The 23,705-nt window shown below is 34.3% G+C and overlaps 3 protein-coding genes and 1 long non-coding RNA gene across 9 annotated transcripts in view; 1 reads left to right on the top strand and 3 right to left on the bottom strand.

The window, feature by feature from the left end:
- The window catches only part of LOC127878659 (uncharacterized), a 29,959-nt gene extending 20,533 nt beyond the window's left edge, over positions 1–9,426 (bottom strand). Inside the window, exon 1 of one of the 2 annotated variants that reach the window (XR_008048800.1) lies at positions 3,875–6,362. Coding sequence is in view for 1 of the 2 variants with exons in the window: in XM_052425193.1 (XP_052281153.1) it covers positions 8,739–9,177 (439 nt within the window). In the remaining variant the exon portion in view is untranslated. Of the gene's footprint in view, positions 1–3,874; positions 6,363–8,738 lie in introns of those variants that run through there. The other variant, XM_052425193.1, reaches the window with a different exon arrangement.
- Positions 1–23,705, bottom strand: part of LOC127878679 (universal stress protein Sll1388-like) — a 131,766-nt gene that overhangs the window by 54,351 nt on the left and 53,710 nt on the right. The gene's annotated exons all lie outside the window — the stretch shown is intronic.
- On the bottom strand, positions 707–3,753 carry LOC127878790 (uncharacterized). The gene is made up of 3 exons (XR_008048805.1): positions 3,276–3,753; positions 2,543–2,725; positions 707–2,090 (listed from the first exon to the last, which is right to left on the bottom strand). It is a non-coding gene; the product is annotated as an uncharacterized LOC127878790 (long non-coding RNA).
- On the top strand, positions 3,504–22,595 carry LOC127878631 (proprotein convertase subtilisin/kexin type 5-like). 4 transcript variants are annotated; one of them, XM_052425182.1, is made up of 3 exons: positions 3,504–3,624; positions 18,838–20,918; positions 21,216–22,431. In XM_052425182.1, exon 2 carries the CDS (start codon positions 18,976–18,978, stop codon positions 20,377–20,379), a length of 1,404 nt encoding a protein of 467 aa, XP_052281142.1. In that variant the 5' UTR covers positions 3,504–3,624; positions 18,838–18,975; the 3' UTR covers positions 20,380–20,918; positions 21,216–22,431. The 4 variants fall into 4 exon arrangements, with proteins under 4 accessions (XP_052281142.1, XP_052281135.1, XP_052281121.1 ...); XM_052425175.1 differs by lacking the exon at positions 3,504–3,624 and adding an exon at positions 9,250–9,394; XM_052425161.1 differs by lacking the exon at positions 3,504–3,624 and adding an exon at positions 9,470–9,516.

Here is a 23,705-nt window from a genome sequence, read left to right as displayed (position 1 = left end):
TACGATCCCAACCCAGATTTCATCAATATAAACATTCTGACTAAATTTCATAAAGATTGGATGAAAACTGTGATCTCTACTGTCTACACAAACAAATTGTTGACGGACACACGCATGCACGCACATACGGACGCCGGACATCACACTGTCACATTAGCTCACCATGTCACTTCGTGACAGGTGATCTAAAAAGGTTACCTTGAATCTTCTTCAAATGGGTATTTAATCTATTTCTATGCATTAAATACTCAGAACTTCTTTGTAAAATGTTGTGTGTTTTTTTCAATTTTGATATTTTTATTTATTTTGTCCTTAATTAAAAAAGAGATTTTAAACATTTATTATGAGTAAATCTGAAGGAAAAGCGGCTCATGAGACAAGTGTTTTGATCGGCTGTAAAGAAAATTTGTACGTTGAAGTACAAATTGTACTTAGATGTACAAATATATACTTCGAAGTGTATTTCATTTTGTACGTGAAATACATGTGATCAAAGCTGGGAAAATCAGTCTTGTGTTCAAAAAATCACATTTTGACTTTTTTGAAATTTTAGATTCTCTAAACATTGTAGTTCACAAAAATGATATAGATTTTTTATTTATCACATTCAAATCAAATTTTATGACCTTCCAAAGTGACAAACCCTACATTTTACTGTCACAAAAAGTTATCATTTAATACAAAAAAACAACTAAAACATTTTCTCAAACAACAAGCAAACTGTTTTATTAAAACAATAATCTTTCTGACATCAAATACATAATTATAATGCAATAAACTGACAACAGCATTATGGACATTTAAAATGTACCTTTTGTGTTGCTATGGTAACCGATCTACATGGTAATAATCACCAGAGCAAACAATCACGCCTTTTATAAATATATGAATTGCATTATCAATCAAGTGTTTGTTTAAAGGCGAAAACAATATAAATTGCACTGTTTTTGTAACTAGTAAAACAATAACAATCAATTTTTTTTTGTTCCATGTACAATTTCCTTTTTAATTCAGTTACATGTGTATTCAAGTATAATGTAACCTCAAACACAACAGAATGGATAAAACAGCATTGAAAACTGTTGGTTGAAAGTACACTTGGATACTAAATGTTTCAGTGAATGTAATAATGATTATTAATCATCATTTCTGACATTATAAAATAAACAATATTTTTTTACATATCAATTGTTTTGTTACTATGGAAACAACGAAGAAAACAAACAAAATTATAGGATTTTCATGGTAAAACATAAATATTCACATTGATTTTTTTCAAGTTTTTCGGAAAGGCAGTCTGTGTCCATAAGGTGAAAAAAAAAGGAAAGTAACACTGAATAATTGATTTTTGTTTAGTGAAAATGATATGTAAAAAGCTTGAAAAACATGCTTGTGCAATAAGAACAACTAACTATTGTATTGAACACTTCAAAACCTGTAACAACTAACAGATTTAGCAATCATATACATGTACATGTATTGGCTTTCCTCAAAATAAAAGGTTTTTGCACTGTTTGGGGGAAAATAAATCACCCAATATCTTGGCCAAAATAAACACTGAAACATGATGTATGTAATTGTTGTGGCATGATCAGAGAAGATCAGTTGTGCATCTTAATGCATCTTCTGTTTTGGGGGGGCATAGTCTGAGTCTGTTTTTTGTCGCTTACCAGTAGCGGGTTTTAGGACATGTCAAGTTTTTGGCTTCATCTGTGCGACAGAATTCACGTATGTGTTCAAATAAGTACCACTGACGGTCTAGATCAAGCCCTTTAGCAAACATTTCTTTTGGCAGGTCGTCACAGCTCACATTAACATTAACTTTCGAAACCTTCCTGAGAGTGATTCTGACTACTGGTGAATCACTAAATTCCCTGCACTCCCACAACAACCGGATGATCTGCTGACACATGGAATTGGTGAAATTTGGCGACATTCTTTATGGAGTTAAAAAATGTTGAAAGGTTATCCTTCCAACCGTAGAAAACAACAGGATTGGAAGTGTCCCCCACAAACTGGGGAATGTTATGGCCCGTCCTTGACAATAACCCCACAGACGCCCTGACATCAATGTTTCTGCATTGAAGTTTCTGTATCAAGAATAAAGATTACCATTTAATAATGAAACAAATGCAAAATATAGTTTCCCTATTATCAAACTATTATTTTGTTGTTGTTGTAAAAAAACTTAGTATGTCCTACTAACATTAAGCTTTAAGTGTGATGCTTCTGTGTAAACCTGAAATGTTGAAAAATCAGTTTTAAAAAGGTCAGGCTACAATTTAGAATATGTATGTTTGTAGTAATTGACTGACTTATTTTTTTTTACTCATTTCAATATCTTATTTAAGAGATTTTTCCTTTTGGGATTGATATCAGAGTAAAAAAGTAAATTTTAACATTTTCACTACGAATCAACACGCTTCACAATTTTGTAATTGCATTACTGCAAACAAATATTTTTACAACAGTTATAGCTAAATTAATTTCTCAACACTGAAAAAAGCTATAAGAAACACAATAACTAAGGGCTTGTTATTACCTACAAGAACTCTCCACAGAAGGTACCAGATGACTATGTTGTTTTGATTTTGGCCACAACAGTTGTCACACTGAAAGTCAGAGCATGCTGTTCGCCAAGACCGTATGTTTTGAAGTAGTGGTGAACCTGGCTCAGACCACAGCATTTGCACCTTTACCATATGACTGGCCTTCGTCTGCTTTGCTGTGAAACAGAAGACTTATAAATAAACCGTAATAACTTAATAGAGATACTCAAATAGTTCTTTTTTTCCAATTAATTAATAGGTGGTTTGAAACATTGAGATAATGCATGGTTACTGTCTTATGATAAAATATTGATATTATTATTAGACGAGAATGATATCCTCCAGACCACACATGCACACACACGCACACTCACAGACATTAAAAAGTAAATAATGGGTAGTTGATTACATTTTGACTGATTCAGTTTGTGGATAACAATGATAACTTTTTAAAATACCAGATCATTCACAGCTGATTCCAAACACCTCACACTTTTCATTAGATAAATCATTTAGAAACGAAGTGTCCTTGTCTTGCGAAATTTCATATGGAATAGTGTTAGCTGTTGTTAGTAAATTGAGCCATGATATTTAAAGTTTAAATTTAAATCTGCCACCATTTCTTGTAAACAATTCAGTTGTTATCGTACAATTTACTTCCGGGTCAAACTTGCGAGTCGCGAAAATTAAGTACAAAGCCAAAATACACATATATCTTTCACTTACCTATTTTATTATTGTGGAAATATCATTTCCGAACCTTCTTCGATCGAAATCATCCAAAATTACTCGATGTCACTTTGATTTAAAGTGTTAAATAGTCATTGACAATGTACACTACGAGATGTGTGCTGTGTGTCATTCAAGGGGAATAATTTGAAATATAAACATGGATTACAAACCACCAATTTTGCCAGTGTTTAAAGGACATATTGACCTTATCGCGATGACGTCACAAAAGGGGCAGTCCCTTAGCGACGGTGAAAACAATGCCCTAGATACGGTCGATTTACTACGCTGATTGAGCACCTCTGCTGATATTTCGTCAATTGCATTCCTATTGGGAAGTCGATAGGTAATTAAATGTCCTGTAATTGGTTTTTAAAATGTCTTTTGACTATTATGAAGGGTTAGATTGCACTTCGAAAGCCCGATATGATCAGAAAATAAAACTTATTGGACTTAATGAATGTCCGTACAAATTGCAAGCTGGATGTTGGAAAAATATCCTTGTATCCTCGAGTCACCTGTTTCGGTCGATGTAACAAATAATCGAAAAAAATCAGATTAAATAAAGTGAAGTCGGCAAAATAAAAAATACGTACAGGAAGACTTATTCAATCTCCATTAATTCGTGTATCGATATCGATCAATTGCTTCCCCTTTTTTCCGTAACACCGAGATTCGGCCATGACAGCATACGAGGAAAGTTGTGTACTGCGTCACCTGTTTCGGTCGATTGACCCCAGACCTCAATATTTCGACGGGGGTTGTTCCAAAACTTATATAAAAAATCAGGAATGACTAACAAGCCTATTGAAAAGTTCTTAAACCGGCTTTGATGTATTTTTTTGTTCATATCAGCAACAATTTAACAGTTTATACAGTCATGGAATGTCTGTATTCAGAATAACAGCAGGGTGTAAATAATATTAGCAACTATATAGACAATGGATATAATACATGATGATCTGGTTGTGAGATCTTCAACAAAAAGCAGAAATACATATAACTTAAAGAAAAACAGCATCAAAGAAATAGTTGGAATTAAAGACAGCTACTCTTCCACTGCCATGTGAATGGACAGCAGAAGCGATCACCTCTTCTCACAACTCTTTGCGGACAACAAAACTGTAAATGTGTCCAGTGACCACATTTCTCTACATCACACTGTGCCCATTTTGTAAATATGAGTGACACACAATTGGTCAATTCGATAGGCTGGAACCTTCCACAAACACAACACTTTTCATCATCCTCATCATCAGTTAAACTAAAATCACTGCAGTCGGAGACTGGAAGGATTTGAAGTCCAGATGGGCCTGGGTTGGGATTATCCTGCAGTTTGGACACTTTCGGTATTTTATACAGTTTTTCTGTTATTGTAGCAGATACTTTTCTCTTTTTTTTATTGTTGGTTTTTTTTTTCACAATTTTTGCCTGATCTGTACTTAAATTGACATTTTTGTGGTGGTCCTCAATTTTTTTGACAGTGATTTCTTCAGTGATGGCCTTTCCACCAACAATTGTACTTAGATCTCTCCTCTGTTTAATACTGTCCACTGATTTCATTTAAATGCAGTCCATTTTCTTCATAAAAAAATCATGTTGACATGTATCTGAGCCATTGACAGTCAATTCCTGTACATCATGCAACTCTATGGGCTCTGCATTACATGGAGATGGACCTTTAGATTTATATACTGTTGCTGGTTTGAACTGGGCAGAATCTACTGCAGTGGGATTGAATGGGAAAATACCTGATTTCTGAAATGCTGACTTGAGGTTATCAGGGGACAAAGTATGAGTATATGCCTTACATGCCAGAGAGCAGATGTTGTACCTCGTAATTCTGGACGAAGGATTGTGACGCATGAACTTGTGGCATTCAGAGTTGAAAATTCGCTGGTAAGGGCCGAAACAACCAACATCCAGGGGCTGTAAAATATGGCTGGTGTGGGCTGGCAGTACAAACAATATGATGTTATGCTCTTTTGCCCAGTTTATCAAAGGCAAAGAGATGTGGGACTTGTGGCCATCATACAATACCAATATTGGTTGGTCCTTGTCTCTTCCCTGCACATATTTGAGAAAGTGGTTTTGAAGGTAACTTTCAAACACTTCTCTGTTTGACCATCCTGTGGGAGTAACTGTACCTTCAGCTCCAGGTGTTCGTCCTTCCAGCAGTTCCTCCCTCATGCGTTCCCCTTTGAATACAAAATATGGTGGTATTTGTGCTCCCAAAGCATTCCCACACCCAATAACAGTGGTAGTAGCTGTTCTAGCTGATGTTATAGCTGGTGTTGTGGTTTCCCTGCAGCCAACTACGAATGGTGGAGAATGTTCTGTTTGTAGGCCTTTCTCATCAACATTATAAATATGTTGTGGTTTGTCCATCAAACTGTGTTTATGTAGAACATTTTCGAGTTCTTTGAAATAGGTGGTCACTACCTCTTGGCTGGTTGCTTTAGCCCTAGCCAACGACAAAGCTCTTGGTTTCGAAACGTTAAGTTCTGGCCACCGTTTCATAAAACTTTCAAACCACTTCATGGAGAAGGGATGTTCTTTGTCGCGTTTGTGTAGGCAAACCGCATATTCTGACGCCATGTTCACAACTTCCATCCGAGTGTAGCCATAACCTACACTAGCCATAAACTTTAAAAGGTCAACAAACATGGCTTCTTCTTCTTGGGACAGAACGGGAGAGGGTACTGATGAAATCACTTCTGGATCAACTCTTCCCCTTACCCTCTGTCTAAGTGAAGTAGTTGGCACACCAAATTGAATGGATGCCCTACACACTGACATCTGCTGTTCCTTGACAGCTCTAAATGCATTCGTCATTGCAGTTGGGGAATACAGCCTGTATTTTAAGGATGACTTGACCGGATACTTGACAGGATATGACTGAAAATACAGAGCAGAAATGGTATTAAGACCAATCTTTTTTATTTTTGGCATTTTCAGTATCATTAAATTTGATTACAAGTTCTTTTATATAATTCACAAATCACTTAATATAGTTTTTTAATCACAAGCTGAAGTGTCCTGATGCAAAGGTCTGCTATTTTATTGTTAGAAAATATAAGTTGATGAAACTTTGCGAACGCCCCTTGTACCGCCATTTTGGATTTTAACCACATGACAGTCACGTGACTTTGACAGCAGACGCCAAAATCTTCCCTCTACATACTCGGAACTGTCAATATCGGATTTTCTACATGTTTATGTTCATTTTATAAAACGAGCAGAAAAAGTAATAGCAAAAATGATAAAAATATCAATGGTTATAAATTCAGATCGGAATACTTACTTGTTTCGTTCTCATTTTCGAAAAAAAATGCGACTAGCAGTCTGTGTTGATACTTTCTATATACACACAAAACGATGACGTCATACGTAACTTTGATAGAGCGCACGCGCGAAAAATCTGCGATCGACCGAAATAGGTTACCGACCGAAACAGGTGACTGGACGATAGATGTTGATGTAATGAGTATTGTCGTTCTTTTCAGGGTTCATTCATCTTCGAACATTATAATTATATTTCTACTATGACAATTTATCATGCTAATGTGAAGCTGTAAAATACGTAGGGACATCTGGTACATGACTTACTGAAAGCCTTAGTTGTGTTCATTGTAATGAGTACGAGTTACAAATATTAAAATTAACACACATATATCTGTATAAATATTTGTTTATAAAACATTATTTACCCCCGTTGCTGTCAAACGTAATTTCTTTTTTATGATGTCGATCGTTTATTGTCGTAACATTAAATCTTAATACGGAATGACGTCTTTTTAATTAACTGATACACGCTAAATACGTTACTTGTTTTTTTACGTAAATTTTATAATTATTAAATACTTTAATAAATTAATCGGGCTAGTATCTTTACGGTATAAATTTCTGATAATCTAAATTGGACATGACTTTATATTTGACCATATGTCACATATCTAATTAAAGCAACTGTTAAGTACATCGGCGTTAATTATCCATCCAAGTGACTGCTTAATACTACCAGAAAGAGGAGAAATGGCGGCATCTATCGTGTTAAATGACACTGTCTGGACCACCCAGTGTGGTTTATGATACCTTTTTGTCAGTTAAGTTTGGACTATATTTGATCAAAACGAGATAATCGGATTATGCAAAACAAAGGGGCAATTAAACACCAGAATACAAAAGCTTACACGATTTTAACTGATGCGAACAATCAAATGAAAAATATTGCATTTAATTTAATTAAATGTTTATTTAAGGTGTCAACGTGTTTTATAAAGCAACTCTATATTCAATTATTTCGGCATTTAAAATTTTGCTTAAATGACTGCTCAGTATGACAAGAGATGGCATAGAGGTATCATAAATTGTGTTTAATGACCACATGTGGTTTATGCAGAGCCCCAAGTATAGGTCCCCAGCTGGCTTTATGACACCGTGTTTTCTTTGTCTGGACAGTATCCGATCATAACGAGATAATCGGTTTGTGATGAAGAAAGGGGCATTCAAATACCTAACGTGCGGAAACAAAAAGTGTCGAAATTGGTGTGAATTAAATAAAAACAATAACATTTATCATGAGAATTTATTTAATACGTAACAAGGTAATAAGGTACCAAATATAGAGGTTCAAATCAGCTACTATATGTTGCATATATTAAAAATTTATTGGTTGTTTGTTTTCATCCTTATTTGTGTTCGTTCATTAAATTAAATTTATTATGAAAGAATCTCTATTTCTGGGTATTTTTATTCTAAAAAATGGTCGCGAAGATGTGCCTTAACTTAAGAAAATTGCGAGCAGTGTTAAATATTTCAATGCAAATAAAATGGCGACAGCGCTTTTGTTTTCACCGTCGTCAAGGGGCATGTAACTCTAACTGACGCAAGTGCCCGGATGTTGCGATAAGGTCAATTCATGCTTTATTGTGGAAATTTCCACAACATGACCTAAATTATGAGCCGAGAAATTGTATAAAAAAAGACAAAATAGCCAGCGCATTTTCGTACAAGATTTTAATCACGCGATTTCCCGACATTAACGTCAGCGTACACAAGACCGATTTTGGGTCGCACTAACAGGCGGACCAATCTGCGGACGATATAGATTATAAATCATTATCTATGTCGTCAGCAGATTGGTCCGCGTTTTAGTATCTGCCGGAGAATATAATCAATGCGAATTAGCGAGGTATGCCGATTAGAAAACCTGCATTATCTCAATCGGACTGGCTCGGTCTTTTACATAGGTCGACATTGTGAAGAATTTTTTGATGGTATGGTACCTAAGACGATGCTGAAACAGCATCGTCAAAAAGGAAAACTCTTTTTCCCCTACATATGTCATGCTTAATAATTTATTCTGTATTCAAAAGATAGTCAAACGTTATGCAGTTGCTTTTTCACGTGGGGTCAGCATCTGTTACTGATCCTAAAGTTAAATTGTATACTACGTACGGTGATTGGTAACTGTTCCTATGACAAGCTTGTGCATTTCGTTGACTTCCTTCTCTTGTGCATCAATGTATGTGGTGTGTTTCAAGAAGTCGGGTAAAGTGCATGGCTCGATCATAATGGGAATGATCGAATACCCTTCACTGATCTTAATGTGCATTGCCTCGGCCACCTCATGTTGAGCGTACCCACTGTCAGCAAAGTTTTCGGACAAAATCACTAGCATGTACATGCTCTTCCGTATTTTGTCCAACATGTTAGTAAGAATAGAATGGCCGGCTGTAAAGTCCCGTTCATGGTAGCTGCATTTTAATCCATCCTTCTCCAGATTCTCAACTAAAATATGAACAATTTCTAGGTCACCACGCGCATAACACACAAACATGTGAAAATCCTTATCAACGGGGAGAGGAGGTATATTATACACTGTATTTTCCTCCATGATTAGTTTGATTAGTTCCCCTCTCAAAGCTCATAGGCGTATACTCAGGCTATTATTGATTTCGGTATCGGATTCTAACTGCGCAGTGCAATATAAATGTACATGTACTGTTCACACTGTCTGAAAAATAGAACACGACCGATTCTCATCGATCCAACGTGTTATATGAATTAAAAGACACTATGAATTGAAAGACGCAATGGTAAAAGATCTCGAGGTATGAAGTTTACATAAACTTGAACAGTGTCCAATAGATAATAACGCTTTCAAAATTTGATGTTCTGAAAATTCATAATGGCGAATTATCCGTGCGTGCTCTTGTTTTTCATTATTCTTAAGGTAAGGTCTTCTTTTTTTTAAATTTTAACAAATTATACTTTTTGTTTTAAGAGTCGTTGTTGTATATATAGATGTGTGTGTGTTTGTGTGTGTGTCTGTAATTATATAAAACTCGTGATCGATTCAATCGATAAATAAGGTCTCTTAAAGGTTAAGGTTTGTTATTGAACGAGAACAACGAGCAATTCAAGCATATTGAGCAAAATGGTCACTCTTACGTTTGTCATAACAAAACACCAGCAAGTGATTCAAGCATTATTGTTTTATCTAAATGTCTGTCTATTACCTGCAAATAAGCAGACTAAATATCGTGTGTGTTGTCATAAATATTGTAACGGTAAACGTGCAACATCTACAGATCACTGTTTCTACTCCATGTTATTAATTTGAAATGTGTTTTGTGTCATGTTGTGAGTCATGTTGTGAGATCACTGACCGAGTTCTTTAACACTGTCAGGCAATTTTGCAGAATTATGTCTCCTTTTTAAACCTGTTTAAGATAGACGTTAACCATCTTTATATCACGGTTTCTACTACAGTTATTCAATTAAATTTTCACACATGTGTTCGGGCACATTGTGTAAGGTAAATGCACACGTCACATAACTCAAACTTGCTTCTTAACATAAATATACCCCTTTGTATACTTCGAAAATTGTTTGAAGTAAATGTGCAACTTATCCATATCTCTCTCTTCTATATATTAACCAATTTGTTGGAGTCATTGTGTTAGGCCACTGACTAAGTTTTATTACTCTGACCTGAAATGTGCAGAATTTTGCGCATTTTTTTTTACTTCTTATCTGTTTTTTTAAAGTTTCTTAAACCAGTTTACGTATTACTACTCCATATCTCCCTAACTGTTACAGGTATTGAAAACAAACTTAACATATGTGGTCAGTGTCTTTATGACCATTTACTTACCGAATATACACACAGTGAATTTTAAGATACAACAGCATGACATGATATCCTACATCTATGGCATGTATTGCATAACAACAAGGCATTTATAATATATAGTAGACAATACACACACACACGCACAAAACAAACACATTAAAACAAACACAACTCGTTTCGCCGCATTAGAAATGTCAATTCAAAGCACGTGGGTTCAAACCGGGTTTAAGGAGCCGCACGATAAAAACAAAATAACATTAAAAAAGCAATCTGTTTATCATTTTATTATTCAATGGGTTTGTACAGAACAGAGCTACCGATCCGTACTTTTATGAGGCACGATGAAATGAAACTATAACAAATATCAACAACATATAGTCTTTATTAGTACCAAACATGCACACCAATTATTTAACACGAAGAAAGTTGTGGGGTGACAAAGGTCAAAACTGGTTGACACAAACATACTTACATTTTTGTTAAAAGGTTAAGAAAGCTGTTTTAGAATTTAAAGTAAGGTAAGAGCTTTTCTTTCCATCACGTTTATTTTTTACAAAACCGCTTGACAGTGTTGTATACAATGTACACAAGTCATATGTACTCACATGGGATACTTTGTTACATTTGCTTTTAGTTTATAAATGATTTAAAAAGATTTTTTGTATACCAAGAAATGGCGTTGCTATTCTCGTAAACCGTATTAAAGAAATGGGTTTTGTGATTTTTAATAGTTCTCAAAATAATTAACAATTGTTTTGTGGTAAACAACACTTAATTCGCTATATTATTACACCGACTTTTGTAAAGATTTTAATAAAGTAAATGAATCCAGTAAGGGGGGGGGGTAAATCATGTAGTTGTAATTTGTAAAGTATTTTACTGCACTTATTAATGTCTTAACAAATTTATTGATTTTGTGTTACGTTGTATTCGGAATATAATATAGTTTTCCAATGTGTCACACCGGTCTTACTGACCTGTGTGAATGCGCGCTAAGCATTGTGGGAAACGGACTTTTTTCCATCATGGCGTTGGTAAACATAATAAACACGGAAGTGAAAAATGGTAATTAATTATTATCAAAAACAGGCCCCATCAAACCGGGCCAGCTGTAATATATACATGGATGCAGTTCGTGCTTCAAAAGGAGCCACTTTTCATGTCAGTCTATTGTTTGTAAGAATCACTAAACACGTAACTTAGACTAACTAAACACGTTGCAAGACTGTATCTTCGAAATAGTAAATAAATCAAAATAATAAATAAATATTTATAATTAAATACCTGATGAAATTTGAGAAAGTAAACGATTTAAAATAAACGCTGTGAACATTACAAGGAATCTTACATGTAGGCCTCATGTGTGAGAGGATTAATCAGGGATAAAATAAATGGAGTTCAAACTCAAAGGATCCAACATTTTGAGGAGGACGTCATGGTATCTTGGACATTTGGCACTTTCATATATTTATTTAGTAGATACTGAAAATGCTGAATGTGCTAATTGCAACATCAAAGACGAGCAGGTGAGATTTTTACAGCTTTATTTTTCTTGACATAATGTTGTATGTTTTCCATTTAATTTATATGGCGCTCTACTCCTAATGGCGCTCTAGTCTTATTTATAAGACGCGCAAAGAATTTAGAGATACTTTTTATATGGGCTAAATTCTTTGCTCCAAATATTACCCATATAATAAGTAGCTTAATATTTAAGAGCGTCAAAAATTTGGACTAATGGCGCTCAATTTTAGCTCGGCTGTTTTCGGGGAAAACCCTAGGTATTGTCATAGCTCGTCGTCAGATGTCCGTGTCGTGCTAAAATCTCTACATCGGCTCTAATATCAAAGTGCTTCCACCTATAACATTGAAACCTCACATGTATATGCACTGTGATGATTTCTACACGCCACACCCATTTTGGGGTCACTCGGTCAAAGGTCAAGGTCACTAACCTCTAAAAAATTCTTTTAATAAATTTCATTTATTCAAAACTGCACCGCAGCCTAACTTGGCACCCATTATGTGGTGCTCTTGTTTATATATAATTTTAAAAATGTATTAATAACCAGAATAGTTTATGCATGTATAAATAAAAAGATACAGCCATGAACAGTGCGTTTTAATTTTTAATAAATATGCTTTGATTGCGTATATGCAAAACAATGAAGTCCATATATTGTTAACTGATTTTTAAAATGTTGAATGTCACACATTACGTACCAGTCCGTTTATGTACCGACACTTTATGTACCACTATCTGACACTTTATGTACCATATTTATAATATAAAGAGATAACTAATTTAGTATGAATGTGTGTTATTGATGAAATGTATTTTGTGTGATAGTATTTATGAATTTAGACTTATATATTGGCCATAGATTTTATATTTTGTCAGATTGTCTAAGTGTCACTGAGTGTCTTAGTTTAATTTATTAGCCCAAGTACATGTAGTACTTAATAAATGACTTATTAGTCTTACCTGAAATTGAAGTAAATTATAAAAATTCATTTGTCTCTTATCTTATCCTGACTAAGGATTATAAAGTCTAAAATGTTTGTATTATATTGTATAATTGAAATGTGATACTTTGAAGAGAAGAGAGAATGACCTTAATGTTCAAACTGTAAAAAAATCAAATTATTTCCTTCTTTAGACTTTAATCATGTTTAGAGAATGACCTTAATTCATTAGGACTGCTATGAATGAATGGACAATAACACCTATATTTTATGTAGGTGGTACATAAAGTTTCAAAGTACACAAAAGGTCTGGTCCATGTACATAAGGTGTTACACCCTAAAATGTTCATGGTATCAGTGTTTCAATAATGTAGTGTTTCTTATTATGTATTGCTTAGGTTGTTTTGTTTCAATTTTGCATTTATTTTAAAGAATTTTCAGTCATTTTGTGAATTCCATGTTTTTTGTAATAAGGTGAAATATGTTTTACATGGCGTCAAATATTAATTCATGGTCGCTATGGTGTAGAGAATGATGTCCGCTGGGCGTGGGTTCGATCAATACTCTGGGAGTTCTCATTATCGTCTCCATGGACAACAAGTTCTGGTGTACCAATTAGTAGTAGTAGTAGTAGTAGTGGTGGTGGTTGTGGTGGTGGTGGTAGTAGTAGTAGTAGTAGTAGTAGTAGTAGTAGTAGTAGTAGTAGTAGTAGTAGTAGACTAGTAGTAGTAGAAGTAAGATCAGTAGTAGCAGTCGTAGTTGTTGTTCTTGTTTTAGTAGTAGATAATTAATTAATTAGTAGTAGTAGTAGTAAGAGTTGTAATGGTTGTGTTTGTATTTGTATTGAATTCTGATAATAGAACACAATGATGCTGCTGCTAAAGATGATGATGATGAATATGATAATGCTGCTGCTGATTTTGATGATGATTATATGATGGGACTTTGGTATTATAAAATTTGTGAGGTTCAAAAACAAAACCTGTTGGATAATAAAACTTCTCATTTTATGACAAAAGAGCTAGATTGTAGAGTAAAAAATAAGTATAAAATTCCCTAATAGGAAAGCTACCATTAAAGGACCATGACTTGTGGGCTTCATCAAAAGCAATGCATGAAACAGTTATATCTCTTTCAAATGCACTCAATATTGCTGTTCCAATTGATATGCTCAGAAATGCTTCTGGATGGGCATACACCAATGAGTACTTTCCTTCAGTTATTTCTTCTAAAGACACATTAACAACACTGTCGCCCTTAGCAGGAATTCCGGACGCTCCCCCTAAGATGTTCCCTCCCCAGGCATTTCCCCCATTTTAGTTTTAGTGCTTACATTACCCCCCCCCCCCCACCCCACAATAAATTTATAATGGTTTGGTTGAAGTATAATCTTGATTTATTATCAAAATGATTTTTTTTTGCTTATGTAATCTTATGTAATTAACTTTTAATATGAAGCAGCTTGTTTGTTGTTTTCTTTGGATTAATCATTCATTATTTTTGTTAAACTGTTTAAGGAGTGCATGTAAATCATTAGTAAGACGTGCATGTTGGTGTACTAGAGGAATACTAGAGGAATACATGGGATATTCTCAAAATCTTACACATGTTATTTTTAATATAATTAAATAGGATCAATTGATGAATTAATTCAGTTTGAGTCAACTTAGGCTGGGTTGTGGAACTATAGTTATTTGTTGTTTTTAATCCAATTAAATAGGGTACTATGTAACTGTCAAAGAAAAAATGCATTCATTCGCATATAAGCCAAGTTTTGGATGTCACTGATATTTTCAATTTTACTAGTACCTAATTAAGACTAATTAAAACAGAATTGGACTTTCCTTGCAAAGTATTTATTATTAATAATAAAATAAGCTAATGTAATCAAAACATATTGATATTTTAAAAATTTAACTCAATGATATTAATAATATTTAAATTTGCCCCAAAAAAACTAGGGCAGGTAGATAGGAAGATTTTTTTTTTGAAAACCAACAGTGTTGTCAGTGTAAAATATTTGTAAAGCTTCTTCAATTTCAGTTTTACATTTTATGACCTGCAACATATTCTATGCTACTTTATTTTACTATGGTAAGTCATTAAAGTGTTATTTATTTTTCAACTATATAATGTGCTAATCTCATATAATGAATTACTACCCCCATTTAAAGATGACACCTAATCTAAATTCATTAATACAATAGTTATAATTGTTTTATTGTAACATACTATTCCACTAAAAAATGACCATCATAGAACATCAATGCATCAATCAGGCATTTATAAAAAAATATAAAATTAGGGTGTCAAAATTTAACAAACTGAACAAGTCACTTTGAACTTCTCTTGCAATGCAAATGGAGCCACTTGAAATACCAAATTGTTCCCATACTAGTGGGCAATATAGCTATGACATTGTGTCTATTCATAACATGCATCAGATACACCTTCTGAAACTTTTTAAGCGGTTTTGAAAACGCGATTTCATTGCAAACTTTCGTCAATAAAGGATACATGTTGTTGTACAACCGAAAGTGAAAGTACAGTTTAAAAAAAAAATGAATAAAGAGCGAAATTGTTGAAAACTTACGAAAATTTGAAATGATACTAACATAAGACCGTAAGACTGAACAAAATTATACTTAACTTTTAAATCATAACATGAAAGTTTACTTATAAAGCAAATTCTTCATTCATCCGCGGACTTCTTTGTGTCGTAGTCATAAATGCCTCCAAATGGAGGTGCGTGATGCGTCTAAGTATAGAGGTGACAATAACGTAGTGACGTCACCATTTATGTATAGAATGATAGTTTTCGACAGTTCCATCTAAAACATTGAAAATATAATGATCGTCATACTATAATACTTGTTCCGCTTGATCTTCAGGAAAAAAACGTATTTAGATATAAAAGTATTTGAGCAGTTCATAAAAAGAATAAAGATTTATATGGTGGAGCAATATGATTATTGTTACAAAAGTTCAGAATGTTTATGTTTTAAATATCGAATCTGGGTCCAGTTTGTTGGAAAACTAAGTCAGATTGTTTATCTTAACAATATCTAGTAAAGGTGTACCGCTAAAGAAGCTACATTTATGACAAAACCATGCTTGAACAAAGAATAATTTTAAAATTGTAAATAAATAGGCAAAGTTCTGGGTAAGGTAGAGCCAAACACGTTGACTTCGGGTAATCTTTGAAAACTTTATAAACACTCTTAACGCGTGCTATCTGACGAAATAATGGTCAACCCATATACCAATATACGGTTATTTTCATTGTATCATGCCGCTTAAACCTGAATAAAAATCAATTAATCAATCACTTTAATATCTTACAGTGGAGATGGCCATTTAGTATTTAAACTGACATTTAATTTATGATGGGAAGTATATCAATTAAAAACAGAAGGGAATAAAAGTATTTTAAAGCTTATAATATGCAAAGAAGCTTAGGAACTAAAGGGTCTTTTCAGATTTCAACTAAATACTTAATTTGGTTGTTTTTTTGCGGATGTATGGGTGGCATATAGCAGTCGCACTGTCCGTCCGTCTGTTCGTCCGTCCGCCTGTCCGTCCATCCTGCATGCCATTCCTGGAGTTTTTTCATAAACGCTTTGAGATATTTAGCGGACTTTGGTTTGTTAGTCTTCCTGCATGACTAACAGACCCAATTCGAGCTTAATTCCGGTTCATTGTTGTTTTGTTTTTTTTGCGACGTTGTACTGAGGTCTTTTTCGAAATACCTTTACACAGTGACCTTTTTTGGTAGGGGAGTCTTCCTACGTGAATTACAGATCAAGTTCGTGATCCGTTCTTGTCCATTTATTTTTTTACGAAGTTCGGACCTTGGACTTTGCTATTTTATCTATAAAACACTTTTCCTGATTTAAAAAACACTTTTCTAGATTTTTTTTCCCGAAACGCTTTCAGGTACTTACCTGATTTAAGGTTGATTTTTGTTCTGTATCATTGATGTTTGACAAAGTTTCAAGTTTATCCAGTTTATCTAAAGTAACAGTCCGAACCTTTTCCTTTTCTACTCATATATTTATACTAAAAATACCTTGAATTATTGTCTTTTTTGTTCATTCGCAGGTTTTTTAAACTTGATACTTTCATAGTAAACAAAAAACAAATAAATTACATGCAGAAATTGTTTTGCTCGCTTCTGTTACCAGCACCAGTCAAATTGTGAAAGGTTAGATGTGGTATAAAAGCCCAATAATGAGGTAATGAGATTGAACAATTAAATATGTTAACACAAAGAAGTGTAGATATGCATGACAGTGATCATGCGCCATCATACGCACATCCTTGAGCTATCCTCGAGGGCGTTGAATCATTGCGCAGTCGGTCAGTCAGTCATTCTAGGCCAATGTTGTACTTCAAGGCCACATGTTGGGGCCACCATTTTAACGCCCGCTCCATATCTTGTATACATTTTAAAGGATTTTCATGAAACTTTGGAAATATTATAAAAACTTTGCAGAAGGCATCGTCAGTCATGCGGGCTGAAGGTCAAGGTCGTACGGCTAGGTCAAAGGTTTATGAATCCATTTTGCTTCCGTTCAATATTTTCTTTACCCTTTGAAGGTCACGGATGATGTGAAGAAGGCATGAGTCAGCCACATCTGCTCTAGGTCAAGGTCATACTTTTAAGGTCAAAAGTTTGAGCCTTTATTTTCTCGTCCGGTAAATATCTCCTATCACAATTAACATATTTTAATAAAGTGTTTTTACAATGTTTGCGTAATTTAGACGATTTGCAAAAGGCATCAGTCTGACATGACTGTTCAAGATGATACTTCAAGCCTCTGTTTGAAGCCAGTCCACATCTTCTATAACCATTAAAGATTTTCCATGACATTTGGCTACAATGTTTAAGTTATTTGGACGAAGTGCAGTGAGTCATATTGGCTAATTATCAAGGCCACGTTTGCAAGGTGAAACGAAATATCGGCGGGGGATATAGCTGTCCCTTAGACTGCCTTGTTACATACAAGTTTTCAGTACAATAATGATATTTCTTTCATGACATAATTTCACATTGGTAACAATCACAATATTTTATTTTCTGTAGAAAAATAGTTTTCTGAAAAATTATGCAACATACTTTAACTTTAAATTACAAATGGTAAAAATGCATGTGATTGCGCATTGATCTATTATGGGACACTTGCTTCCCATCACTAGTGGAAATATATAATTAATCAATTTATTTCACTTGGTTTGCCATGGTATATGGGTATCGGCTGTCCGGTAATCGCAGTGCTTGGTGTCCCGGGTTCGATCTACCTTCCTGGAAGCATGTGAGTTTGGTTTGGACAGGTGTGGTTTCCACCGTGTTCTCCGGTTTCTCCACACAATACAAGATCATATAAAAATTAAGAAAATCTTTAAAAAAAAAACACGTATAGGAGAATATTTGCCTAAAAAGGCCGTTATCTGCAAAATAACAGTACAGTTTTTTCAACAACGAAAATCGGTTTCCACTATCGGCGTGTTGATATTTCAAACGATGTGTGGTACATATGTATAATATGCAGTCATAGCTGCGAGTGTAAAGATTACTTCGTATAGAGCGGTTTCGGTATTATGTTTGCCCAAAATGCTTAATGATGTTTGTTTAATAAGAATGCTGGATAAATTTAATGAAATCAGCAGTCGATAGTTTTCAGCTATGATTAAATACATCGGTTAAAATAGACACATGTTGTTTATTTTAAAGGTAAATGAATCAAAACAAATATATCAGACAATTTATAATTTCTAACCAAAGACATGAACACGATTGCCACATTGTGCATTAATCATTTGGTAGAAAACGTCCTAAGTAATATGTATGAGAAACGTATATGGCTTAGGTATTAGACAAAGATGGGACAAACCATATTGCCTAGATTGACTTTTCCCTTTTTTAACACTTGTTTTTTCCTTTGCATTCAGGTCTCTTTCACTGATGCATGTATCAATGCGAATGATTGCCCCCCATACAAGCCGTTCTGTTCCAATTCTGGATGTGTGAAGGAATGTCCCGTTCCATTCTACAAAAACAATAGTGAATGTGTCCACAACTGTGGGGATATGTTTGTGGAAGAAGACAGAACGTGTGTGCAAACTTGTTCTAATACAGAGTTCATTGACGAAACGCTTAAATTTCTACGTCAAGAATTCATAGAGCGTAAATGTGTTAAATCCTGTCCGTATTTTATATTTGATAACACATGCACAAATGTGTGTCCACCGTCAAGCAAATTAATAATGGGCGATGACTTGAACATGGCTGAACCCGGGAAACGGTTGTGTGTAGAACGATGTCCAGATACACATTTATATAAAACTAATGTTACGCATGGGACGACATTAGCTACATTTTGCTCCAAAAAATGTAATGTGGTCGTTGAAGACGGGTATTGCGTTAATATTTGCCCTGGTAATAAGGTTTATTTCAACAATTCTTGCGTTTTCAGCTGCCCATTATCCCGTCCCGTGTTAAACAAGCAAAGGGTGTGCACTGAATTGTATACTGAGAACATTAATGTGGAGACCAGCACGTGCAATTGTCCACCTGGAACTTTTTTGGCATCAAATACATGTTTGCAGACATGTCCTGAAACGATGCCGTATTACTGTTCTTTTGGAACATCAACATACACTTGTTATAAAACGGGTTCTTATCCCAAAAGTGAATATAATAACAAGTTTGTTTGCAATACGCGTTGTCCAAACTATAAAGTAGACGGGAAGTGCCTCGATAAGTGTCCACTCGATAAACCATACACGTTCAACAACGTCTCTCTAATTAATTGTTGGTATGAGTCGTGCTCGGGTGCGATTTGGGAGAATAATTGTGTTAATGTGTGTCCGGATGGGTATTTTACAAGAAATGATGGGTGCACCAAGACGTGCGAAAACGATGAATATGTTTATAACAAAAGCTGTTTACGCCATTGTCCACATGATATGAAATCTCGTCCGGATAAGATACAATATTTTGAATTACAAGAACAAAGCTACGGTTATGTCAAGAAATCGATTCAAAAATCCACAAATATATGTACTGAACTTTGCGCGGACAACGAATATCAAGAGGACAATATCTGCGTTACTGCATGTCCGGTATTTGCATTCCGAAAAAAATGCATAAGCGAGTGCCCGAAAAATGCATTATATACTACTGCTGTTGTGCTACGGACATGCGAGCAGGAGTCATGTTATACTAATTATAAATTACCGATGCACACCAGTTGTTCAGAAAAATGCTTAACAAACATGTTTAGTTTAAACAATTCGTGTGTGCATTACTGTCCCAAACCTTACATGACTGCCGGAAGAATGTGCGTTCTATCCTGCCCCAAAGATTTACCGTATGAAAACGCAACATTGTTTTCAATTAAAGAATGGAGAGAAATCGATGACACATGGTCATATAAATCAATAATATTGTTGAGTGCGTTTCAAAATGCAATGTTAGGGGCAGACCGTTAAATGCTGGTACTTTTACATGTGTAGATACTTGTTCAGACTCAAGTCGATATGTAGAGAACAATGTCTGTAAAACAATGTGCTCTAAGAATTTCGTTTCCAATCAAGAGGCATTTGGTATTGAATGTCGTTTGTCATGCCCGGATGGAAAGTTACTGTTTAATCAAACGTGCTTGAAAAAGTGTCCAGAAGAAGCAAAATATAATTTTGATGGAGTCTGTCTGACTGAGTGTCCACCTGAAAGTCCTTATAGCGTTATTGATATGGCCAATCGCTGTGTTGAAAGGTGCTATTATGATACTTTGTATTTAAACAGCCAATGCGTGCCCAGATACCAATGCAACGACTCAATGATAGAATTTGAAGGTCTTTGTTTAGAATTATGTCCAGAGGGTTACCGTTCGTTCTCAGGCGAGTGTCTGAAAGACATTAATGTGATCGCAGCTTTGTTGGTAATTCTGGCAATACTGGTAACCGGGTGTGGCTACACACGCAAAATAATTGTGGACTATGGACGCGTTTGCCGTTTTATGTGTACGAGGGTAAGTTACGTTTCGCGTTTGTTGAAAAAAATGACGAATTTATTAAATAATTAACAACACTGAATTATTCAATGTTCAAAAAGTTATCGTACATGTATTGGCGATTAAACAAATATGTAAGCACATTATGTTAATGATAACAGTTGGATAACGCTCAGGAATATGCAGTTTTTTATTGTAATTTTTTATCCAAAAAAGCATTCTTGCGTATTGTAAATCTGAACCTGTATATATCAAGTATCAAGTTAATATTTGTATAAAAAAGAAGAACATTAATGTGACTATTTCATTTTATAGGGAATCTTCGAATCGCAATCGTTTTTAACAATTCTTGAAGAGTCAGGTGCAGTTCATTTGGAGATAAACACAGATACGCCACGTGCATTTGAACATGAAAATGTTATCGATGAAGAAATTACATTGTTGTAACATATGTTGGTTTACAAGCAACTTCTTGTACCTTTTCCTGGTAAACACAATATTAGCATAATATCAATGTGATGCGACATGATTTTATGTATAGAAATTCGCGATTCATGAGATAAATTAAGGAGAGTAGTTATCACGTTTTCTAGATGTTAAAACTGTTAATTATTTAACCATAACTTTATATTTAAAATGCTTATGTATAATACTCATGTATAATAATGCACCACTTTTGTTTTTGGCAGTACAAATTAACTTTAATTGAGAATTCGAAAGTTTTAATGAGTTAAGATGTAGAGATTCCGATTTCATCAAGTGTTAATGAAAATTTCATACAAGTATTCAAACATTAACTCGATATAAATCAATTTCTATTTAGTACCAAGCCTAGTGGGAACTATCAAATGTTTGACTGACTCGTACTAGGTTGATATGGTAAACAAGTACCTCGTTAAGTATTTTTTTATTGATGACTTTGTTGAATAGGTTTTAGCACAGTTTGCTATTGTATTACTCACAGACATTGCTTTCTGCATTGGTGCATACAAAGGACATATTTTGTTTCTGTTTACTCGTATATGTGTGTTATGTTACATTCATAAATTAAAGAATTGCCGTGTAACATTTTATCTTGTAGAGGTTTGCAGGGCAGAATACTGTTCATGTAAGGTAAATTTGTTAGAGAAATATACAAGCTAAAGCGAATGTTAACCACAGAAGCAATTCTGTTTAAGTCTGAGCTTTTTAAATACATGTATGTCCTTAACCGTTCTATAAAAACTTAAAAACAATACCGACTCAGTACTGAATTATATGGGCTGGATTGTTGAGAATGATATGTTATGTGTAAATGAGTGTCGTCCTATGGAATTATAAATGAATCATTTAAGGTCTTGTTAGGGCCATTCATTGAGAGGAAACGTGTAAACGAGTGCCCAAAAATTTATAGACGTGCACAGATATTTTTCCTATAGTGTTTAAGCTTGTGCATGTTGGAGGCTACACTAGAGATTCTTATTGACACGTTTACGTAATAGATGGCAATAACATATGAGAAGAAAATTGCCGAGATTCTTACTCTTTCAAGAAAACATAACATAAAAGGGTGAATCACTCACAATTTGCACAAATAAGTGCTATATTTACATTGAGAATGATTATTGTGTCGACAACTGCACTTATTGGAGACAGCAACCGCGCATGCCCAGACAGTGAACCATTCGTCATCATTAGTACGTGCGTAGACGCATGTGGAAGCCGAAAAGTTTCATCGGATTCATAATAAAAAAGGTATTCAGTATCGAAACACGGAAAGAAAGCGAATATATGCATACAGGTTTTGCTTAAGAGAATTCCCTCATGGAACCAATACATAAGTTAATAAATGTCAAGAAATGGCATCATACCACTGTCCACTTAACTCAGAGGGGATACGATATTAGATTTTGCTAAAATTACAATAACTTCTTTATTTACGATTAGATTTAATTGATACTTTGACATAACAAAAACAGAAATATCTTTTTTATTTTTTTATTTTTGAAATACCGTCCAACAAAATCATATGGTCTCCTTGTGGTAGAAATAATGCATATTGTATTGCTGTTACTTCAAAAATATAGCTTCCCATACAGTTCAAGACAATTTTCAAATAACTACACTATGTGAAGTCGGAATAAGACACCAATCTTGGAATAATCTTTTCAATAATACATTCTTTGCTGTTATAATTTATAAGTGTAATAGACACTTGCATATAAAAACTGATTTTCCATACAAAAATAATGTTTAATTTGATTTTATAAAAACTCAAAAAAGAAATTGTGCCAATGCTTGCATGAACACAGTTTATAAATGCAGTCAGAATGGTAAAAATGCCGTTACAACAGATAAAAAAGTCATAGAAAAGTGCTTGTGCTTAAACAATAAAATTAATATAACAATGATACATTCTGAATATTAAATTAACAGTTTAGTCTGAGAAAATCACCAAAATGATGTCCATTCAAAGGTTGATATATTGATTCAAATTTACATTAGTCATAGTTCAAAAACGAAAATTACTTCAAATACTTTCACACAATACTGAACAAATGGAACAGTTTATTATTTTAATACTCATGATAATTTTAGATTTTTTTTTTTAATTTTTAGAATATTGAACAATTATAATGATAAAATTCTATATTACCTTAATGATAATTAAAACTAGAAATGGCGCTGCAGAGGCCGACGCGTATCTCCACGCCGCATGTTTGACCCAGGGGCGCCCCAGGGTTGGTAATGGGGCCATGCATAGTTGAGATTGACCGTATTGTCATAAGAGAAGTTCAGTATCAATTAGAAGCGAATCGGTGTATA

This window comes from Dreissena polymorpha, chromosome 1 (genome assembly GCF_020536995.1).
Source record: "Dreissena polymorpha isolate Duluth1 chromosome 1, UMN_Dpol_1.0, whole genome shotgun sequence".
Taxonomy (NCBI): domain Eukaryota; kingdom Metazoa; phylum Mollusca; class Bivalvia; order Myida; family Dreissenidae; genus Dreissena; species Dreissena polymorpha.
This window is presented reverse-complemented; position numbering and strand designations above follow the sequence as displayed.

Excerpts from the sequence above, each read along its gene's own strand:
- LOC127878631 (XM_052425167.1), top strand. The coding sequence starts at position 9,472 with ATGGCGAATTATCCGTGCGTGCTCTTGTTTTTCATTATTCTTAAG. Across the intron at positions 9,517-18,837 it reads TGTTTTTCATTATTCTTAAG|GTCTCTTTCACTGATGCATG; the intron begins GTAAGGTCTTCT and ends CTTTGCATTCAG.